The 19,381-nt window shown below is 47.8% G+C and overlaps 1 protein-coding gene across 2 annotated transcripts in view; it reads left to right on the top strand.

Moving 5' to 3' along the window:
* SPEG (striated muscle enriched protein kinase) overlaps window positions 1-19,381 on the top strand; it is a 1,321,813-nt gene that overhangs the window by 814,524 nt on the left and 487,908 nt on the right. For both annotated transcript variants that reach the window (XM_069227158.1, XM_069227157.1), the window contains exon 18: window positions 6,924-7,096. In XM_069227158.1, the coding sequence (XP_069083259.1) occupies window positions 6,924-7,096 (173 nt within the window). The remainder of the gene's footprint in view (window positions 1-6,923; window positions 7,097-19,381) is intronic.

Here is a 19,381-nt window from a genome sequence, read left to right as displayed (position 1 = left end):
CCTTGAACTCTACTCGTTCCACTAGCCCCTCGTGGAGGAAATGCAGGGAGAGATCACAGAAAAATAATCAAAGACACACACAGTCAACTTCCACATCCATGACAGCGAACGTAGGGTCTCAGACTATTAGCTCACTGTTGAGAGCTGGCTCAACGTTGATGAGGGGGTAGACCAACATCAAAAACAAGGAAGTCTCTGTCAAAGAATGCAAGAACATCGATAAGACTCTGAACATCGAGGGATTCCTCTCATCAGATTTTTCCACCAGTCTACACTCTACACTTTTGAACACTAGACAAGTCAGAGACTTGTAACTGATATAAACACACCTGCCAAGGTGTCCTCAAGACTCAGACATCATTGGGGGGGTGTTTTAACAGTGTCCGGAGCATTGACACAGACAGATCTCATCCCGCTTGCATGCTCACTGGCCAAGATGCTGCCAGACAAGCTGGTTAGTTGGACTCAAGGGTGGGTGCTTACTAAAATGTGGAGGACCAAACATCCACTGAGCAGAAACTATTTGCATTACTCTTCACTACACATCTTGAACATCTGCATTGACATGCTGTTCCTAACACCACACCTTAGAGGGGAAACACCCTTTGTGGAATACCTGGCTAGTTCTTCTGCTCCAGCGAGGGCTTTTTTGAGAGCCTGATGATAGTATGGGAAGCATTACAAATGTTTATGCCCAGTATCCACTTGGAAAATGCAGCAGGCATGAGGAGTATTTTAAGCGACCACCTATACAGTTTATAGAATGACTTGCAGGTACTGGAATGCACAGCTCTAAACCATATGGAGAGCAGACAAAAACATCTAAAATCTAGATGTAAATGCAAAAAATGTGATTATGGACACTACATAGCCTTTTGACACTCTATAGACGATAACATCTAGTCTGCACAGATAATCCCTGCTCAGTAATTACATCTGTAAGACATCCAAATGGCTCCCTAGGAAAAACGCTACACAGCATTAATAAAGCATATGCTTTATTCTACAAGGGTCTGAATCCAGGATTGCTGCATTAAAAACCGAAACAGCTCAACAGTATGTGCAAGGTGTACTTTTGAAATGGAAACTGCCATATCACAGATGGCAGCTGGCAAAATACCAGGCAAGGATGGCCTGCCCCTCTCGCCTTCTATGGTCAATTGATAGACATGTACAAGGTGTCCTATGAGAAGGGAAAGTCCCTCCAACTCATGAGTAGCTGCTGTAGTGGAACTCTTGAAACTGGACCATGATTAGCTGAATGTGGGATCCCACCACCCACTGTCAAAGCTTAGTTTAGACTGTAAAATCCTTAGGACGGTGCTAGAGAATAGGATATTGAGTGTACCACAACATCAGTTCCACCAAGATAAGAGCGTTTTCTTCCCTGGCAGAAAGACCAGCCCCAATGTCTGAAAACTCTTCCACATTATCAGTAAGGCCTCTTCACAGACACAATGTGCAGAAGTAGCCCCAATTGACATGGAAAAAGCCTTCTACACCTTATTGTGGGAGTGCCTATGAGTTGTGCTGCAAACCGTGGGATTTGGGGCAAATATATTGCTTTGACTGCACTAATTCTATATCATCCTACCACACGACTTAAGGGTGTGGTGTTGAAAACATGGCCTATTTGATAGGGCAGCAGACAAGGCTGCCCCCTCTCACCACTGATGTTCTCACTGGCCATGGAACTGATAACCATGTGTCGAGTGGTTGGATAGTGAGAGTTTCTCAATGATAACTCACTAACGCCATCTCCATTTATGCAAATTAGGTATTATTGTATATAAGAGAGAAGGACTGCCACAGATGATGCAGGAACTCGACAGATATGGGGTCAAGAGTGGGTGTTCCCCTAGCCACATAGGTGGACAGTTACAGACCCAACTATTACTATGAGCCTCTCGCTGGAAGAGAACTCTTTCACGTTCCTGCGAGTTAGGGTGCATAGAGACTTAAAAGATGTCAAAGGGAAGCTAAGCATGGCCATAACAGCAGCCAGATCTTTGTGACCTTTTGGAACAAGCTATACTTCCTTCAGCAGGGCAGGTGGGATGAATGAAGATGATTTTCCACTATCCCCTTACACCTTAAAATACAGTTTTTTAATGAGCTGACTGTGCTGCTGATAGAGCCTATATGGGGATCAGGGGGGTGCAGAATAACCACTCACAAGCTACACCTGCCATTAGCGAGGATTTAAATGTTTCACACTTTCAGTCAGACTATTTAGCAGCACAGCTACAATACCTGACACAATGGTTTAGACACAACTGCATGCAGTAGAGGGCCTAAATGAGTAGCAAGCTTGCACCAACCACTCAACACTGGCACATAAGCAACACCCAAGTAGATTCTTGTCCGGGTAGCCATATACAATTGACACTAGTGTGTGAAAAAGAAAGAGGCTTATGGCCTGTGCACGCAAAATACAAATATGGGGCTTAAATAAGTTAGAACACATTTCAGAAACAGCAAACATACCTGTGTGTCCCAGATTGTAGATTACCACATTGGGTCGACTTTTTGATTTAGGTGTGTTTATGGTCCGGGTTGGCCAATTTTTGACACACACAGCCCTAACGATGGCAGCTTAGCACATGCATAGTAGCACAGTGTCTGAAACCCAAACTTATGAGGTGCTATAAATCCTCCTTAGGAGGTGCCACCACCGACTCAAAATCACTACTTCGTACAAAGCCATTAGGAAAAAATATTGGAAAAACCTTAAGAGCTACATGAAATAAGAACTTGTGTGAGGAAATGACTGACAGTGACTGGGCCTAGCCTCTTACATGTACAAAAAGTCCCCAAAAAAGCCTTTTTAAAACTTCTACAGTTAAACTATATACACCGTACTTATTTTACGCCTGCTGGATTGGCCAACATGTTTTCTGAATCAGTCCACACTTGTGCTAGATGCTGGAAAGCCTGTTGTGAACACATAGTGTGGCCTTGTCCCACGGTCTATTGCTGGTGGGGTGATATTACTTGCTGCATATCTGAATGGACTAATAGACTGAACCTGCATTATCCTATGACACGTCTTTTGGGATTGATGCCCAGACCAAGAACTGACAAATTCACTTCTAAATGTGTGGCAAAATGGGTAATGACCATGAATTTGAGACCCACTAAGAAAGCTGAAATCACTAAGGGGGTGATTTTAACCTTGGCGGACGGCGGAGGCCGTCCGCCAAATGACCGCACCGCGGTCAAAAGACCGCGGCGGCCATTCAAACATTTCCTCTGGGCCGGCGGGCGCTCTCCAAAAGAGCGCCCGCCGGCCCAGAGGAAATGCCCCTGCAACGAGGACGCCGGCTCAGAATTGAGCCGGCGTAGTTGCAGGGGTGTGACGGGTGCAGTTTGCACCCGTCGCGTATTTCAGTGTCTGCATTGCAGACACTGAAATACACAGTGGGGCCCTCTTACGGGGGCCCCTGCAGTGCCCATGCCATTGGCCATGCCATTGGCATGGGCACTGCAGGGGCCCCCAGGGGCCCCGCGGCACCCCCTACCGCCATCCTGTTCCTGGCGGGAGACCCGCCAGGAACAGGATGGCGGTAGGGGGTGTCAGAATCCCCATGGCGGCGGAGCACGCTCCGCCGCCATGGAGGATTCCCCCGAGCAGCGGGAAGTCGGCGGGAGACCGCCGACTTTCCGCTTCTGACCGCGGCTGAACCGCCACGGTCAGAATGCTCGTGGGAGCACCGCCAGCCTGTTGGCGGTGCTTCCGTGGTCGGTGGCCGCCAGGGTCAGAATGACCCCCTAAATGTACGAGCGAGCTGCATAAATTCACACAGGCCGAAGTAGGTGCATGCAGACACCCTACCATGATGGCAGATAGGAAACAGGTAGCCCTAAATTGGAATCAATGACTACTAGCTCTGTTGCCCAAAACTGATAATTAACCATTAACTGACTTAGCTCACTACTTTACATAGGTGTGCAAGACTTAAAACTCTTGAATTTGGATAGTATTAACACGTGTAAATTGGTTGCCTATAATGTCATACAAACATAGAAGGGGGATACTCAGAAACTGAATCAATACCCGCATTGTTATTAGTACATTTTCTTTGTGTCTTAACTCCGTGGTTTGAGGTTTCCAGTATTTATGTTATATGTTTAACTATCAGTGGTCTAGAATGAGAAGACCCATTTGTAAGGAAATGCCTCCTTGGCATGGTAAACCCCAGACTTTTTGCCTTTTGTTGATGCCAGTTATGATTGAAAGTGTGCTGGGACCCTGCTAACCAGGCCCCAGCACCGGTGTTCTTTCCCTAAACTGTACCTTTGTTCCCACAATTGGCACAGCCCTGGCACTCAGATAAGTCCCTTGTAACTGGCACCACTGGTACCAAGGGCCCTTATGCCAGGGAAGGTCTCCTAGGACGGCAGCATGTCTTATGCCACCCTGGGGACCCCTCACTCAGCACATACACATTGCCTCATAGCTCGTGTGTGCTGGTGGGGAGAAAATGACTAAGTTGACATGGCACTCCCCTCAGAGTGCCATGCCAACCTCACACTGCCTGTGGCATAGGTAAGTCACCCCTCTAGCAGGCCTTACAGCCCTAAGGCAGGGTGCACTATACCACAGGTGAGGGCATATGTGCATGAGCTCTATGCACTTACAGTGTCTAAGCAAAACCTTAGACATTGTAAGTGCAGGGTATTCATATGGTCTAGGAATTTGTCAAACACAAACTCCACAGTTCCATAATGGCTACACTGAAATCTGGGAAGTTTGGTATCAAACTTCTCAGCACAATAAATGCACACTGATGCCAGTGTGGAATTTATTGTAAAATGCACCCAGGGGGCATCTTAGAGATGCCCCCTGAATACCAGTCCGACTCCTAGTGCAAGGCTGACCAGTTTCTGCCAGCCTGCCACAACCAGACGAGTTGCTGGCCACATGGGGAGAGTGCCTTTGTCACTCTGTTGCCAGGAACAAAGCCTGTACTGGATGGAGGTGCTTCTCACCTCCCCCTGCAGGAACAGTAACACCTGGTGGTGAGCCTCAAAGGCTCATGTCTTTTGTTACAGCACCCCAGGGCATCCCAGCTAGTGGAGATGCCCGCCCCTCTGGCGTCTGCCCTCATTTTTTGCGGCCATTGGCTACTGCCCCCCCTGACCTTAACACACACCTAAATTCTGTATTTCGGGGCACCCCAGAACCCAGGAAATCAGATTCCTGCAACCTGAAACAAGAAGAAGGACTGCTGACCTGAAAGCCCTGCAGAGACGACGGAGACGACAATTGCTTTGGCCCCAGCCCTACCGGCCTGTCTCCTGACTCGAACAAAACTGCAATAGCAACGCATCGGACAGGGACCAGCGACCTCTGAAGCCTCAGAGGACTGCCCTGAAACCCAAAGGACAAAGAAGCTACAGAGAACAGCGACACTGTTTACCTACAGCCACCTTTTTGCAACTTTCTAGCTACGTTTAAAGAACTCACTCTTCCCGCCGGAAGCGTGAGACTTCACCCTCTGCTTCCGATGCCCCCGGCTCGAGATCCAACACCACAGGGAGGACTCCCAGGCGACTGCGACCTCGTGAGTAACCTGAGATGACCCCCCTGGACCTCCACAGCAACGCATGCAGAGAGAATCCAGAGGTTCCCCCTGACGGCGACTGCCTGTAACAGGGAACCCGACGCCTGGAACCAACACTGCACCCACAGCCCCCAGAACCCGAAGGAACCGAACCTCAGTGCAAGAGCGACCCCCAGGCAATCCTCTGCCTAGCCCAGATGGTGGCTGTCCCGAGAAGCCCCCCCTGTGCCTGCCTGCAACGCTAGAGTGACCCCCGAGTCCCTCCATTGTTTTCAATCTAAAACCCGACGCCTGCTTTGCTCACTTCACCCGGCCGCCCCTTTGCCGCTGAGGGTGTACTTTGTGTGCCTTCTTGTGTCCCCCCCGGTGCTCTACAAAACACCCCTGGTCTGCCCCCCGCGAGGACGCAAGTACTTACCTGCTGGCAGACTGGAACCGGAGCACCCCTGTTCCCCATAGGCGCCTGTGGGTTTTGGGCACCTCTTTGACCTCTGCACGTGACCGGCCCTGAGCGTCTGGTGTGGTAACTTTGGGGTTGCCTTGAAGCCCCAACAGTGGGCTGCCTATGCCCAGGAACTTGGACTTGTAAGTGCTTTACTCACCTGACAAACTAACCATTACTTACCTCCCTCAGGAACTGTTGATTTTTGCAGTGTCCAATTTTAAAATAGCTTATTGCCATTTTAACAAAAACTGTGTATGTTACTGCTCTAATTCAAAGTTCCTAACTTACCTGTGTGGTAAGTTTTATGTATTTACTTCAAATCTTGAACTAGTTGTTCTAAAAATAAATTAAGAAAATATATTTTTCTATATAATAAATATTGGCCTGGAGTAAGTCTTTGAGTGTGTGTTCCTCATTTATTGCTTGTGTGTGTACAACAAATGCTTAACACTACCCTCTGATAAGCCTACTGCTCGACCACAGTACCACAAAATAGAACATTAGAATTATCTCTTTTTGCCACTATCTTACCTCTAAGGGGAACCCTTGGACTCTGTGCATGCTATTTCTTACTTTGAAATAGTACATACAGAGCCAACTTCCTACAATAATCATATGTTGCTAATATACTGAAAATAATTCTGTCAGGCCTAAAGCTTTCTGTGATCGCAGATGTTGGCTAAATAGACAACTCCAGATGCCACTTTAAGTCAAAAGAGGTCAAATCTGATATTACTAATGTAGGACTATGTTGAGAATATGGTAGTAACTGTTAATGGTTAGTTAGCCCTTCAATAATGTGTGGGTTGCTTCCTTTACAGTTTAACATACATAAGTAATTGAATAACCAATAATAAACATATTCTTGTACATATGGCTCAGACTGTACTAATTTGTGTCTTTTCCCACAGGGGCAGAGACATTCTGGGGGGCAGGAATGATGTCTGTGAGCTGACCATGCCTGATGATGACCAACACTGCCTGAAACTCTTCAAGGTTGGCAAAGGAGACATTGGAGAAATTACCTGTGAGGCCAAGAATGGGTATGGAGTTGACAGGTGTACCATCTGTCTGGAGCTAGCAGGTACATGATCAGTGAGCAGAAACAGAGGGCTATGAGTTCAGAGTGTGTTACGGGACAGAGGGCGGAAGGGACTATGAGATGGGTAATGGAATCAGAATGAGGCTGCTGAGAGTGAATTAGAGGGGGCTGTAGGAAACCAGGGGAATCAAAGGGACTGCTTTAGAAACAAGACCCTAGATTGTCTTCTTGGTAGAAATGTTGTGGTAGTGCAAGAGGATCGAAGTAGTTACTCCAGTATTGGAACTTTCATAGATTCACATGCTTCAATCATCCCCTGTCGTCGAGATGGGAGCCTCCGGTGCAAAATCACATTCACTTGTATATAAAGCTCAGAGGCACTAGGCTTCATGATTTTGTAACATCTCACAGTCATTTTATAAAAAAGGACCAAACTTAAGAGACAACCAATCAGCTCTCACCACCCCTTAGAACCCTCCTGTGAGGAGCTGATTTCCCTCAGATTTTCCACCGCACGTTGTGCTGAGGATTCTCCTCTGAGCTCTGCTCAGTTTTTTCTCTCTCAAACACTGTTTGAGATGAATTTGGATTTTTCTCTCTTCAGGATTACTTCAAGGTGATTCAAACTGACTGCTATGTCAGAGACACCTAAGAAAGGGCTCTTCAGAGCTTGTGCCACATGCATGAAGAAAAGGCTGCATGTTGATGACCAGGATAAAGACTGTATTTACTGTCTCTATCCGAGCCACAAGCCTAGAGACTGCAAGGTATGTAGAACCTTTTCTACCAAGACCCTTAAGGATAGAGAGGGTTGTCGTCTCATCTGGCTCCAGAAATTAAAATCCAGTGACAACCCTGTCTCTGATGAGGATAGTGCCTCTTAATCTGTTTCTATGGCAAAGACACCTGTCAAGCGAAAATCTGAAGTCTCAAGGAAAGTGGCTAAAAAATCTTCTGAGGCACCCTCAAAGTCTGGTAGCCCTTCAAAGATGAAGATGAAAGCTTCTGACTTTAAGTCTAAAAGGAAGCCTGTTCTTCAGCCGTCGACGCACCACTTAAGGTAAAACATACCTTCAAAAAGCCAACTTCTGCGCCGTCAACAGGTTCATCGTCGACGACGCCGCCAACGACGGCTCAGGTATTGACGATGACTTCTACCATCGCGGTCACACCGTTGACGCTCTCATCGACGACCCAATCGACGACGGCCACGTCAGCGTTATTCCACTTGCCAACGTCCTCGTCAATGCTGTTTTCGTCGGCGACGGTTTCAACGACGGAACACCAGCCGTCAATGGCATCGTCGATGACACAACAACCATCGACGGCGCTCTTATCGTCGACGACACTCCTACCGTTGATGACGCTCCCACCGTCGACGACGGTCGAGACGAAGAATGCTGTAAAGGACAAGGACCAGATTCATTGCTTCTGATGTCATCAGGAGACCAGGGTACTCACGGGAGGGCAAAAAAATATAATCTAACGCCCTCTGTCACATCGCCTAGCAAGGTTTCCAGCCTTTTACCCTTGCATCTTTTAGATGAAGATGACTCCGATGAGGAGGGTATTTTTTGAGTCGCCAGCAGCCCTTCACAACTAAGGGTTAAGTGCCAAGAGTACTGACGATGATGAGGCTTCGAACTGATAACACGTCCCAATCTAGATAATGTATTCACTCTGGGACTCGTTTTAGGCCGATGAATCTTTTGACCCTGATTGAAGACACCTTAAGACGAGATAACTAATCTGCATGTCAGTCAATAGATCAATAACCACATCAATATTCACAATAGCAAATCAATCAAATTAATCAATGACATTAAGAAGAATTGAAGCACACCATGACCTTTCAGTCCTGAATAACCACACAAAATTTAGTAAGATTTATGATATTTATTCCCTATTGATTACACTCTACTAGCAAGTTTATTAGTCTCAAAACCATAACACACATCAACAATGTCATAATATGGCAACTCGAATAAGAGTTCATCAAAGCAAAGATCATAAACATTAGAACAGAGCACAACGTCAACATGGGTTAATCTTAGCAGAGTATCATTAGCGCATTATTCAACAAAGCATAGATTCAGTCATTTGTCTATTTGGTCCGTTTAGTGAACTCCTTAACTAACTTAAAATTAGCATTGGCATGTTGGGCTTCATGCAAAACAATTTAGCAACACAAATTTAGAAAACATCTATCTATGGTCTCTATCAAAATGTAGCAGTTGGTACCTAGAAAGAAAAGGCAAACAGACAATTACAATTTCATCATCATATAGTTACCCTCCGTAATGAGTCAGCATACAGAGTCAGTCTTCGTCCTCAGGACAGCAGTTGATTCGCCATCGGCCAGGAAACACAGCAAAGTTCAGCAAGACGAGTAATAAGGGACACTTCCCTCATAAGGAGGAAAAGTATGAATCAGCAAGGCATAACACGGATGGTTCGAAGAATTTAACCGCAAAGTCTTTAAGACAGAGTGGCAAAGTGCCTAGGCACGTAATGGCTAAGGCAAAGGAATGGCATAGATTGGCTCAGAATGGCATATAATGGCACGGAATGGCTCCTTACTCCTTGTGTCCTACGATTATATCACAATTGTCAAACAAGTCTCTAATTCCCAATTGGTCAAGTTTTGGTGCATCATTATCTCCCTCCAATAGTCCAACGGTCACTCCATTAGAGCTTTCCACTTTTGACAGTTCTCACGCACCTCATTGGTTCCTGGGTTTGACACCTCCAACGGGTAGAATATCAGGTGAGGAATAAGTGACATTTGTTACTCAAGTCAGTAGTCCCATTGTCTTCCCTAGTCTAAATGACCTTGTATCTGTTGCGAATGACACTGTTGCGCTCCACAAGAATGTCTCCTTGAGCAAGTCGGGTTCTCATGAGAAGATTTACTACGGTTACACACACATCTCTAACTTCTGGAAAAGTACAGCTACATGTCCTTCAGCAAGTCAGCACATTGCACGTTAGAAAATGCATTTAATATGAAACCAGACAGCTAGGCCCGACTCATGCTAACTAAGGCCTAATGATTAATTAGCAATTCTGATACATAATACCTAACATTAATACAGAAAAATCATACATTAATACTTTAGTAATCCATTAATAGTCAATTTCATTGATCATCGAATACAATGGTGGCCACTCCCCGTGGGCACATTTCATACACATGTGTTAACGTTTACATTTTCTGTGCGATTTCACTAAGCATTATATTACAAGCTTCTCATGTTAATTATTAGATTTTAATCACGCTCCATCAATACTACACCCAGGGCTACTATTTGCAACCGCCATTGTTCTGTCTTCCTCCTGGGTTGGTGTCAGACTTACAGGCAATGTTGGCGGATTATCAGGAACGTTTCCCACCTAAACCTTTGTCCACACAACAGCTGTTGCTTCCGCCCCCGCCAGCAACTCCTCTCTTGCCACAGCCGCATCATGCTCCTCAACCAAGGTCACAGCAGTCTCTGCTTTCCACACCAAGACATCAGGTATCCTCCGATGATGATGCGGAGGAAGGTGAGATACAGCCTGCCACTGATGAGTGGGATGATTATACAATTCCGGCACCTGCCTCGCATACAGCGCCCATAGTTGCGTCTCCGCTTGAGGATATAGGTGGCTTCCTTAACCTGCTTGAGCGTGCCACCACGCGGTTCGATCTCCCAATGCCCGCCACTCAGCAGGTTTGCTTCCTAAATGACTTCAGAGAACCTCACTGAAAAATGGTCAGAGCAATTCTCATCATAGACCATGTGTGGAGCCAGGGCCTGAAGATTATACACAATCCAGCTACGGTCCCTGCGGTTCTGCCGAGACTGGATAAAAAATATAAGTCTACAGAGGATGCCCTGGCCTGCCTTTCAGGACATCCGAAACCGGACTCCGTCATATCACAGGCTGCCCAACGTCGCTCCAGGAATCCCTCTATGCCATTGACAACACCGCCAGATAAAGAAGGAAGGCGCCTAGATAATAGTGGCAAGTGCTTTTCTTCCATGTCCGCTATTGTGGTGAGAGTGGCCAGCTCCCTTGCTCTGCTAGGCAGATACGATCGGCAGCTATGGTCATATGTATCCCAATCGCTAGAAGAACTCCCAGATGCCTCCAAAGCAGAAGCTAGAAAAGCTCTTATGGAAGGCCAGCAATCATCGGTGCAAATAATTGATTCTGCGCTAGACATAGCTGTGATGGGTTTTAGACTACTCACTAGTTCAGCGGTGTTGAGACAGCAAGGCTGGCTTAAAACCACCAACTTTGGGCCAGAGGTACGGACGAAAATCCTAGACCCTCCATATGATGGAGAGGCTCTGTTTTGAAAACACGTCCACGACCCCCTTCAAGCCATCAAGGCGGATACAGAAACAGCCAAATCCCTAGGCACTCTACAATACAGAAAAGTGCCCTTTCTGGGTGCTAGAGGCAGAGGTCAGCCGTCCTTTCGTGGTGGATACCAACAATATAGGTACCCAGTGTAAGGAAATGCCTCCTTGGCATGGTTACCCCCTAACTTTTTGCCTTTGCTGATGCTAAGTTATGATTTGAAAGTGTGCTCGGACCCTGCTAACCAGGCCCCAGCACCAGTGTTCTTTCCCTAAACTGTACCTTTGTCTCCACAATTGGCACAACCCAGGCACTCAGGTAAGTCCCTTGTAACTGGTACCCCTGGTACCAAGGGCCCTGATGCCAGGGAAGGTCTCTAAGGGCTGCAGCATGTCTTATGCCACCCTAGGGACCCCTCACTCAGCACATACACACTGCCTCACAGCTTGTGTGTGCTGGTGGAGAGAAAGTGACTAAGGTGGCATGGCACTCCCCTCAGAGTGCCATGCCAACCTCACACTGCCTGTGGCATAGGTAAGTCACCCCTCTAGCAGGCCTTACAGCCCTAAGGCAGGGTGCACTATACCACAGGTGAGGGCATATGTGCATGAGCACTATGCCCCTACAGTGTCTAAGCAAAACCATAGACATTGTAAGTGCAGGGTAGCCATAATCAGTATGCTCTTTTCTCACCTGCTCTGTCTGACTGGAGTTAGATATACAAACTATGAGTTGCTTCAAGACATCATCTTCCATAACAGCCTGTTTCCATTCCTCTTCCGTTATGGCACCTCCACACAACTCATTCACACTCGCTACTATCCATTCCTCATTGCCATCATCCCTATCTTCTATCTCATCCTTTTTCAACAGCAATCTAGATAAGCAATTAGCATCACTATTTTTGTTACCAGGAACATACTTCAATTTAAAGTCACACTTTGCAGATGATACAACCACTTGGTGATTCTAGATGTCTCTTTTCCTGCCCTCTTTGTCGTGAACTTGACATTTAAGGGTTTATGGTCAGTTCTCAGTTAGAATGTAGTTCCCCACACATAGGTCTTGAAATGGCTCCCACCCCACCAATGCACTAGTGCTTCTCTTTCTACCACTAAATATGTTGCTTCTGCCCCTTTAAGGCTCTTTCTTGACCATACTTCCTTTGCATCAACACTGCCGCACCCATAAGCATTCACATCAACCAATATAATTGTTTCATCCCGAGGATCAACTGCTTTTAAAGCTAGGGCTTCCACTATATCTATTCTGATTCTTTCAAATGCTTGTTGACATTCTTTGCCTCCATTTAGACTGTACACTCTTTTCATCAGTGCTCTCAATACATGTACCTTGTCAGCAAAATGGTGCCCAGATCTCGAATAATATTCTGCCAAGCTGAGAAATGAATGTAATTGTTCCTTGTATGTCTGTAAGGAAATGCCTCCTTGGCATGGTTACCCCCTGACTTTTTGCCTTTGCTGATGCGAAGTTTTGATTGAAAGTATGCTAGGACCCTGCTAACCAGGCCCCAGCACCAGTGTTCTTTCCCTAAACTGTACCTTTGCTTCCACAATTGGCACAGCCCGGGCGCTCAGATAAGTCCCTTGTAACTGGTACCCCTGGTACGAAGGGCCCTGATGCCAGGGAAGGTCTCTAAGGGCTGCAGCATGTCTTATGCCACTCTGGGGACCCCTCACTCAGCACTTACACATTGCCTCACAGCTTCTGTGTGCTGGTGGAGAGAAAGTGACTAAGTCGGCATGGCACTCCCCTCAGAGTGCCATGCCAACCTCACACTGCCTGTGGCATAGGTAAGTCACCCCTCTAGCAGGCCTTACAGCCCTATGGCAGGGTGCACTATACCACAGGTGAGGGCATATGTGCATGAGCACTATGCCCCTACAGTGTCTAAGCAAAACCATAGACATTGTAAGTGCAGGGTAGCCATAATCAGTATGCTCTTTTCTCACATGTTCTGTCTGGCTGGAGTTAGATATACAAACTATGAGTTGCTTCAAGACATCATCTTCCATAACAGCCTGTTTCCATTCCTCTTCCTTTATGGCACCTCCACACAACTCATTCACACTCGCTACTATACATTCCTCATTGCCATCACCCCTATCTTCTATCTCATCCTTTTTCAACAGCAATCTAGATAAGCAATTAGCATTACTATTTTTGTTACCATTAACATACTTCAATTTAAAGTCACACTCTGCAGATGATACAACCACTTGGTGATTCTAGATGTCTCTTTTCCTGCCCTCTTTGTCGTGAACTTGACATTTAAGGGTTTATGGTCAGTTCTCAGTTAGAATGTAGTTCCCCACAAATAGGTCTTGAAATGGCTCACACCCCACCAATGCACTAGTGCTTATCTTTCTACCACTAAATATGTTGCTTCTGCGCCTTTATGGCTCTTTCTTGACCATACTTCCTTTGCATCAACACTGCCCCACCCATAAGCATTCACATCAACCAATATAATTGTTTCATCCCGAGGATCAACTGCTTTTAAAGCTAGGGCTTCCACTATATCTATTCTGATTCTTTCAAATGCTTGTTGACATTCTTTGCCTCCATTTAAACTGTACACTCTTTTTCATCAGTGCTCTCAATACATGTACCTTGTCAGCAAAATGGTGCACAGATCTCGAATAATATTCTGCCAAGCTGAGAAATGAATGTAATTGTTCCTTGTATGTCTGTAAGGAAATGCCTCCTTGGCATGGTTACCCCCTGACATTTTGCCTTTGCTGATGCTAAGTTTTGATTAAAGGTATGCTGGGACCCTGCTAACCAGGCCCCTGCACCAGTGTTCTTTCCCTAAACTGTACCTTTGCTTCCACAATTGGCACAGCCCTGGCACTCAGATAGGTCCCTTGTAACTGGTACGAAGGGCCCTGATGCCAGGGAAGGTCTCTAAGGGCTGCATCATGTCTTATGCCACTCTGGGGACCCCTCACTCAGCACATGCACACTGCTTCACAGCTTGTGTGTGCTGGTGGGGAGAAAATGACTAAGTCGACAAGGCACTCCCCTCAGAGTGCCATGCCAACCTCACACTGCCTGTGGCATACCTAAGTCACCCCTCTATTAGGCCTTACAGCCCTAGGCAGGGTGCACTATTCCACAGGTGAGGGCATAAGTGCATGAGCACTATGCCCCTACAGTGTCTAAACAAAACCTTAGACATTGTAAGTGCAGGGTAGCCATAAGAGTATATGGTCTGGGAGTTTGTCATACACGAACGCCACAGTCCCGTAATGGCTACACTGAAAATTGGGAAGTTTGGTATCAAACTTCTCAGCACAATAAATGCACACTGATGCCAGTGTGCAATTTATTGTAAAATACACCCAGAGGGCATCTTGCAGATGCCCCCTGAAAACATACCCGACTTCTAGTGTAGGCTAACAAGTCCCTGCCAGCCTGCCACACACCAGACATGTTGCTGGCCACATGGGGAGAGTGCCTTTGTCACTCTGTGGCCAGGAACAAAGCCTGTACTGGGTGGAGGTGCTTCTCACCTCCCCCTGCAGGAACTGTAACACCTGGCGGTGAGCCTCAAAGGCTCACCCCTTTTGTTACAGCGCCCCAGGGCATCCCAGCTAGTGGAGATGCCCTCCCCTCTGGCCACTGCCCCCACTTTTGGCGGCAAGGCTGGAGGAGATAATGAGAAAAACAAGGAGTCTCCCACCAGTCAGGACAGCCCCAAAGGTGTCCTGAGCTGAGGTGACCCCTGCCTTGAGAAATCCTCCATCTTGAGTTTGGAGGATTCCCCAGTAGGATTAGTGATGTGCTCCCCTCCCCACAGGGAGGAGGCACAAAGAGGGTGTAGCCACCCTCAAGGACAGTAGCCATTGGCTACTGCCCTCCCAGACCTAAACACACCCCTAAATTCTGTATTTAGGGGCTCCCCAGATCCCAGGAAATCAGATTCCTGCAACCTGAAGAAAGAAGAAGGACTGCTGACCTACAAGCCTGCAGAGAAGGAGGAAGACGATGTAGGAGGCTGGCCTGGCTTATAGTGGGTACCTTGTGGTACTTACACCTTGTGCCAGGTCCAGTTATCCCTTATTAGTAGAATAGAGGTGTTCTAGCAGCTTAGGCTGATATGGGTAGCTATAGCAGAACAGCTTAGGCTGAACTAGGTGACATGCAAAGCTCCTACTATACCACTGATATCATATAGCACTATATCATAAGAAAACACAATACTCAGAGTTACTAAAAATAAAGGTACTTTATTTTAGTGACAATATGTCAAAAGTATCTCAGAGGATATACTCCCTTAGGAGGTAAGTAATATACCCATAATAAATAGAGACAAACCAAAATCAGGTAAGTAACAGTTAGAAAAGTAGTGCAAATAATGTAGAATCACAATAGAATGCAATAGCGAGAAATAGGCCTAGGGGCAACACAAACCATATACTCCAAAAGTGGAATGCGAACCATGAATGGATGCCAGGCCTAGTGTAGTGTGTAGAGGGTCACTGGGAGTGTAAGACACTAAGGGTGTCCAAGATACCCCATCCCAAGACCCTGAAAAGTAGGAGTAAATTTACCCTACTAACCCAGAAAGACAGTAAAGTCGAGATAGGGGATTCTGCAAGGACAGCAACTGACTGCAAAACACTGAAGATGGATTCCTGGAGCTGAGGACCTGTAAAGGAAGGGGATCAAGTCCAAGAGTCATGCAAGTGTCCGGAGGGGGCAGGAGCCCACTAAACCCCGGATAAAGGTGCAAGAGGGCTGCCTCCGGGTGGAAGAAGCCGAAGATTCTGCAACAACGGAAGGTGCCAGGATCTTCTCCTTTGGTCAGAAGATGTCCCACGGCGTGCTGGAGGATGCTGAGTTGTTTCCACGCAGAAAGACCGCAAACAAGCCTTGCTAGCTGCAAGTGTTGCGGTTGAGGATTTTGGTTGCTGCTAGGGCCCAGGAAGGACCAGGAGGTCGCCCCTTGGAAAAGGAGACAGAGGGGGCGCTCAGTAACACAGAGAGCCCACACAGAAGCAGGCAGCACCCACAGAAGCACCTGAACAGGCACTTAGAAGATCTGAGGACAAAAGTCGACTCAGAGTCACAAAAGAGTGTCCTTCGACGTCGGAGTCCAACTCAGTGAGTTGGGCAATGCAGGACGGAATGCTGGGGACCTGGGCTAGGCTGTGCATGAAGGAAGTCTTGCAAAAAAGCACAGAAGCCCGAGCAGCTACAGTTCACGCAGTGCACAGGATTACTGGGGCAAGGACTTACCTCCACCAAATTTGGACAGAAGGGCCACTGGACTGTCGAAGACACTTGGACCCACCTCCTGTGTTCCAGGGACCACGCTCGTCAGGATGAGAGGGGACCCAGAGGACTGGTGATGCAGAAGTTTGGTGCCTGCGTTGGCAGGGGGAAGATTCTGACGACCTACAGGAGATTTCTTCTTGGCTTCCCGTGCAGGGTGAAGGCAGACAGCCCTCAGAGCATGCACCACCAGGAAACAGTCGAGAAAGCCGGCAGGATGAGACGCTACAATGTTGCTGGTAGTCTTCTTGCTACTTTGTTGCAGTTATGCAGGCGTCCTGGAGCAGTCAGTGGTCGATCCTTGGCAGACGTCGAAGAGGGAAGTGCAGAGGAACTCTGGTGAGCTCTTTCATTCGTTATCTGAGGAATAGCCCACAGGAGAGACCCTAAATAGCCCACAGAGGAGGATTGGCTACTGAGAAAGGTAAGCACCTATCAGTGGCTGGCACTGGCCACTCAGAGCTGTCCATTGTGCCCTCACACTTCTGCCTCAAAGATGGCAGAGGTCTGGCACACACTGGAGGAGCTCTCGGCCCCTCCCCTGGGAGGTGCTGGTCAGGGGCGTGGTCACTCCCCTTTCCTTTGTCCAGTTTCGTGCCAGAGCAGGGCTGGGGGATCCCTGAACTGCTGTAGACTGGCTTATGCAGAGAGGGCACAATCTGTGCCCATCAAGGCATTTCCAGAGGCTGGGGGAGGCTACTCCTCCCCAGCCCTTCTCACCTATTTCCAAAGGGAGAGGGTGTAACACCCTCTCTCAGAGGAAATCCTTTGTTATGCCTTCCTGGGACCAGGCTGCCCAAGCCCCAGGGGGGCAGAAACTTGTCTGAGGGGTTGGCAGCAGCAGTAGCAGACCCCGGAAAGTTAGTTTGGCAGTACCCGGGTTCTGTGTTGGAGACCCGGGATGCATGGAATTGTCCCCCCAATACCTAGACATGTTACATGACCATGTTCGGAGTGACCTTGGTGACGCCACATATAGGTATTGACCTATATGTAGTGCACACGTGTAATGGTGTCCCCGCACTCACAAAGTCCAGGGAATTTGCCCTGAACAATGTGGGGGCACCTTGGCTAGTGGCAGGGTGCCCACACACTAAGTAACTTTGCACCTAACCTTCACCAAGTGAGGGTTATACATATAGGTGGCTTATAAGTTACTTAAGTGCAGTGCAAAATGGTTGTGAAATAACATGGACTATATTTTACTCAGAGTGCAGTGGCAGTCCTGTGTAAGAATTATCTGAGCTCCCTATGGGTGGCAAAAGAAATGCTGCAGCCCATAGGGATCCCCTGGAACCCCAACACCCAGGGTACCTAGGTACCAAATACAAGGGAATTATAAGGGTGTTCCAGTGTGCCAATGAGAATTGGTAAAATTAGTCACTAGCCTGCAGTGACAATTTTAAAAGCAGAGAGAGCATAAACACTGAGGTTCTGGTTAGCAGAGCCTCAGTGATACAGTTAGGCACCGCACAGGGAACACATACATGGCATACTTTATGAGCACTGGGATCCTGGCTAGCAGGATCCCAGTGACACATAGGCAAAGATAAACATACATACAGTAAAAATGGGGGTAACATGCCAGGCAAGATGGTACTTTCCTATAGACGACAACTGATTTGGCCCCAGCCCTACCAGCCTGTCTCCAACTTCGAAAACCTGCTCCAGCGACGCATCCGACAGGGACCAGTGACCTCTGAAGCCTCAGAGGACTGCCCTGGACTACAGGACCAAGAAACTCCCATGAACAGTGGCCCCTGTTCAAAACCTGCAACTTCTTTCCAACAAAGAAGCAACTTCCAAAGACTTCACGTTTCCAGCCAGAAGCGTGAGACTCGACCTGCAGAAAACAAACACCTCAGGGAGGACTCCCCGGCGACTGCGAGCCCGTGAGTAACCAGAGACGACCCCCCCGAGCTCCCACAGCGACGCCTGCAGAGAGAATCCAGAGGCTCCCCCTGACAGCGATTGCTTGTAACAAGGGACCCGGCGCCTGGAACCAACACTCTACCCGCAGCCCCCAGGACTTGAAGAAACCGAACTGCAACGCAGGAGTGACCCCCAGGCGACCCTCTGCCTAGCCCAGGTGGTGGCTATCCAGAGAAGCCCCCCGTGCCTGCCTGCACCGCAAGAGTGACCCCCGGGTCCCTCCATTGATTCCTACCTGAAACCCGGCTCCTGCTTTGCTCACTGCACCCGGCCGCCCCTGTGCCGCTGAGGGTGTACTTTGTGTGCCTTCTCGTGTCCCCCCAGTGCTCTACAAACCCCCCCTGGTCTGCCCCCCGAGGATGCAGGTACTTACCTGCTGGCAGACTGGAACCGGAGCACCCCTGTTCCCCTTAGGCGCCTATGTGTTTTGGGCACCTCTTTGACCTCTGCACCTGACCGGCCCTGAGCTGCTGGTGTGGTAACTTTGGGGTTACCTTGAACCTCCAACGGTGGGCTGCCTATGCCCCAAACTTGAGACTTGTAAGTGTTTTACTTACCTCCAAAACTAACCTTTACTTACCTCCCCAGGAACTGTTGATTTTTGCACTGTATCCACTTTGAAAATAGCTTATTGCCATTTTTACAAAGACTGTATGTGATATTGCTTTCATTTAAAGCTCCTAAAGTATCTAAGTGAAGTACCTTACATTTAAAGTATTAACTGTAAATCTTGAACCTGTGGTT

The sequence above is a fragment of the Pleurodeles waltl genome, chromosome 3_2, assembly GCF_031143425.1.
Source record: "Pleurodeles waltl isolate 20211129_DDA chromosome 3_2, aPleWal1.hap1.20221129, whole genome shotgun sequence".
Classification (NCBI taxonomy): domain Eukaryota; kingdom Metazoa; phylum Chordata; class Amphibia; order Caudata; family Salamandridae; genus Pleurodeles; species Pleurodeles waltl.
The sequence above is the reverse complement of the archived record's forward strand: the minus strand, read 5'-3'. Positions and strand labels throughout refer to the sequence as shown.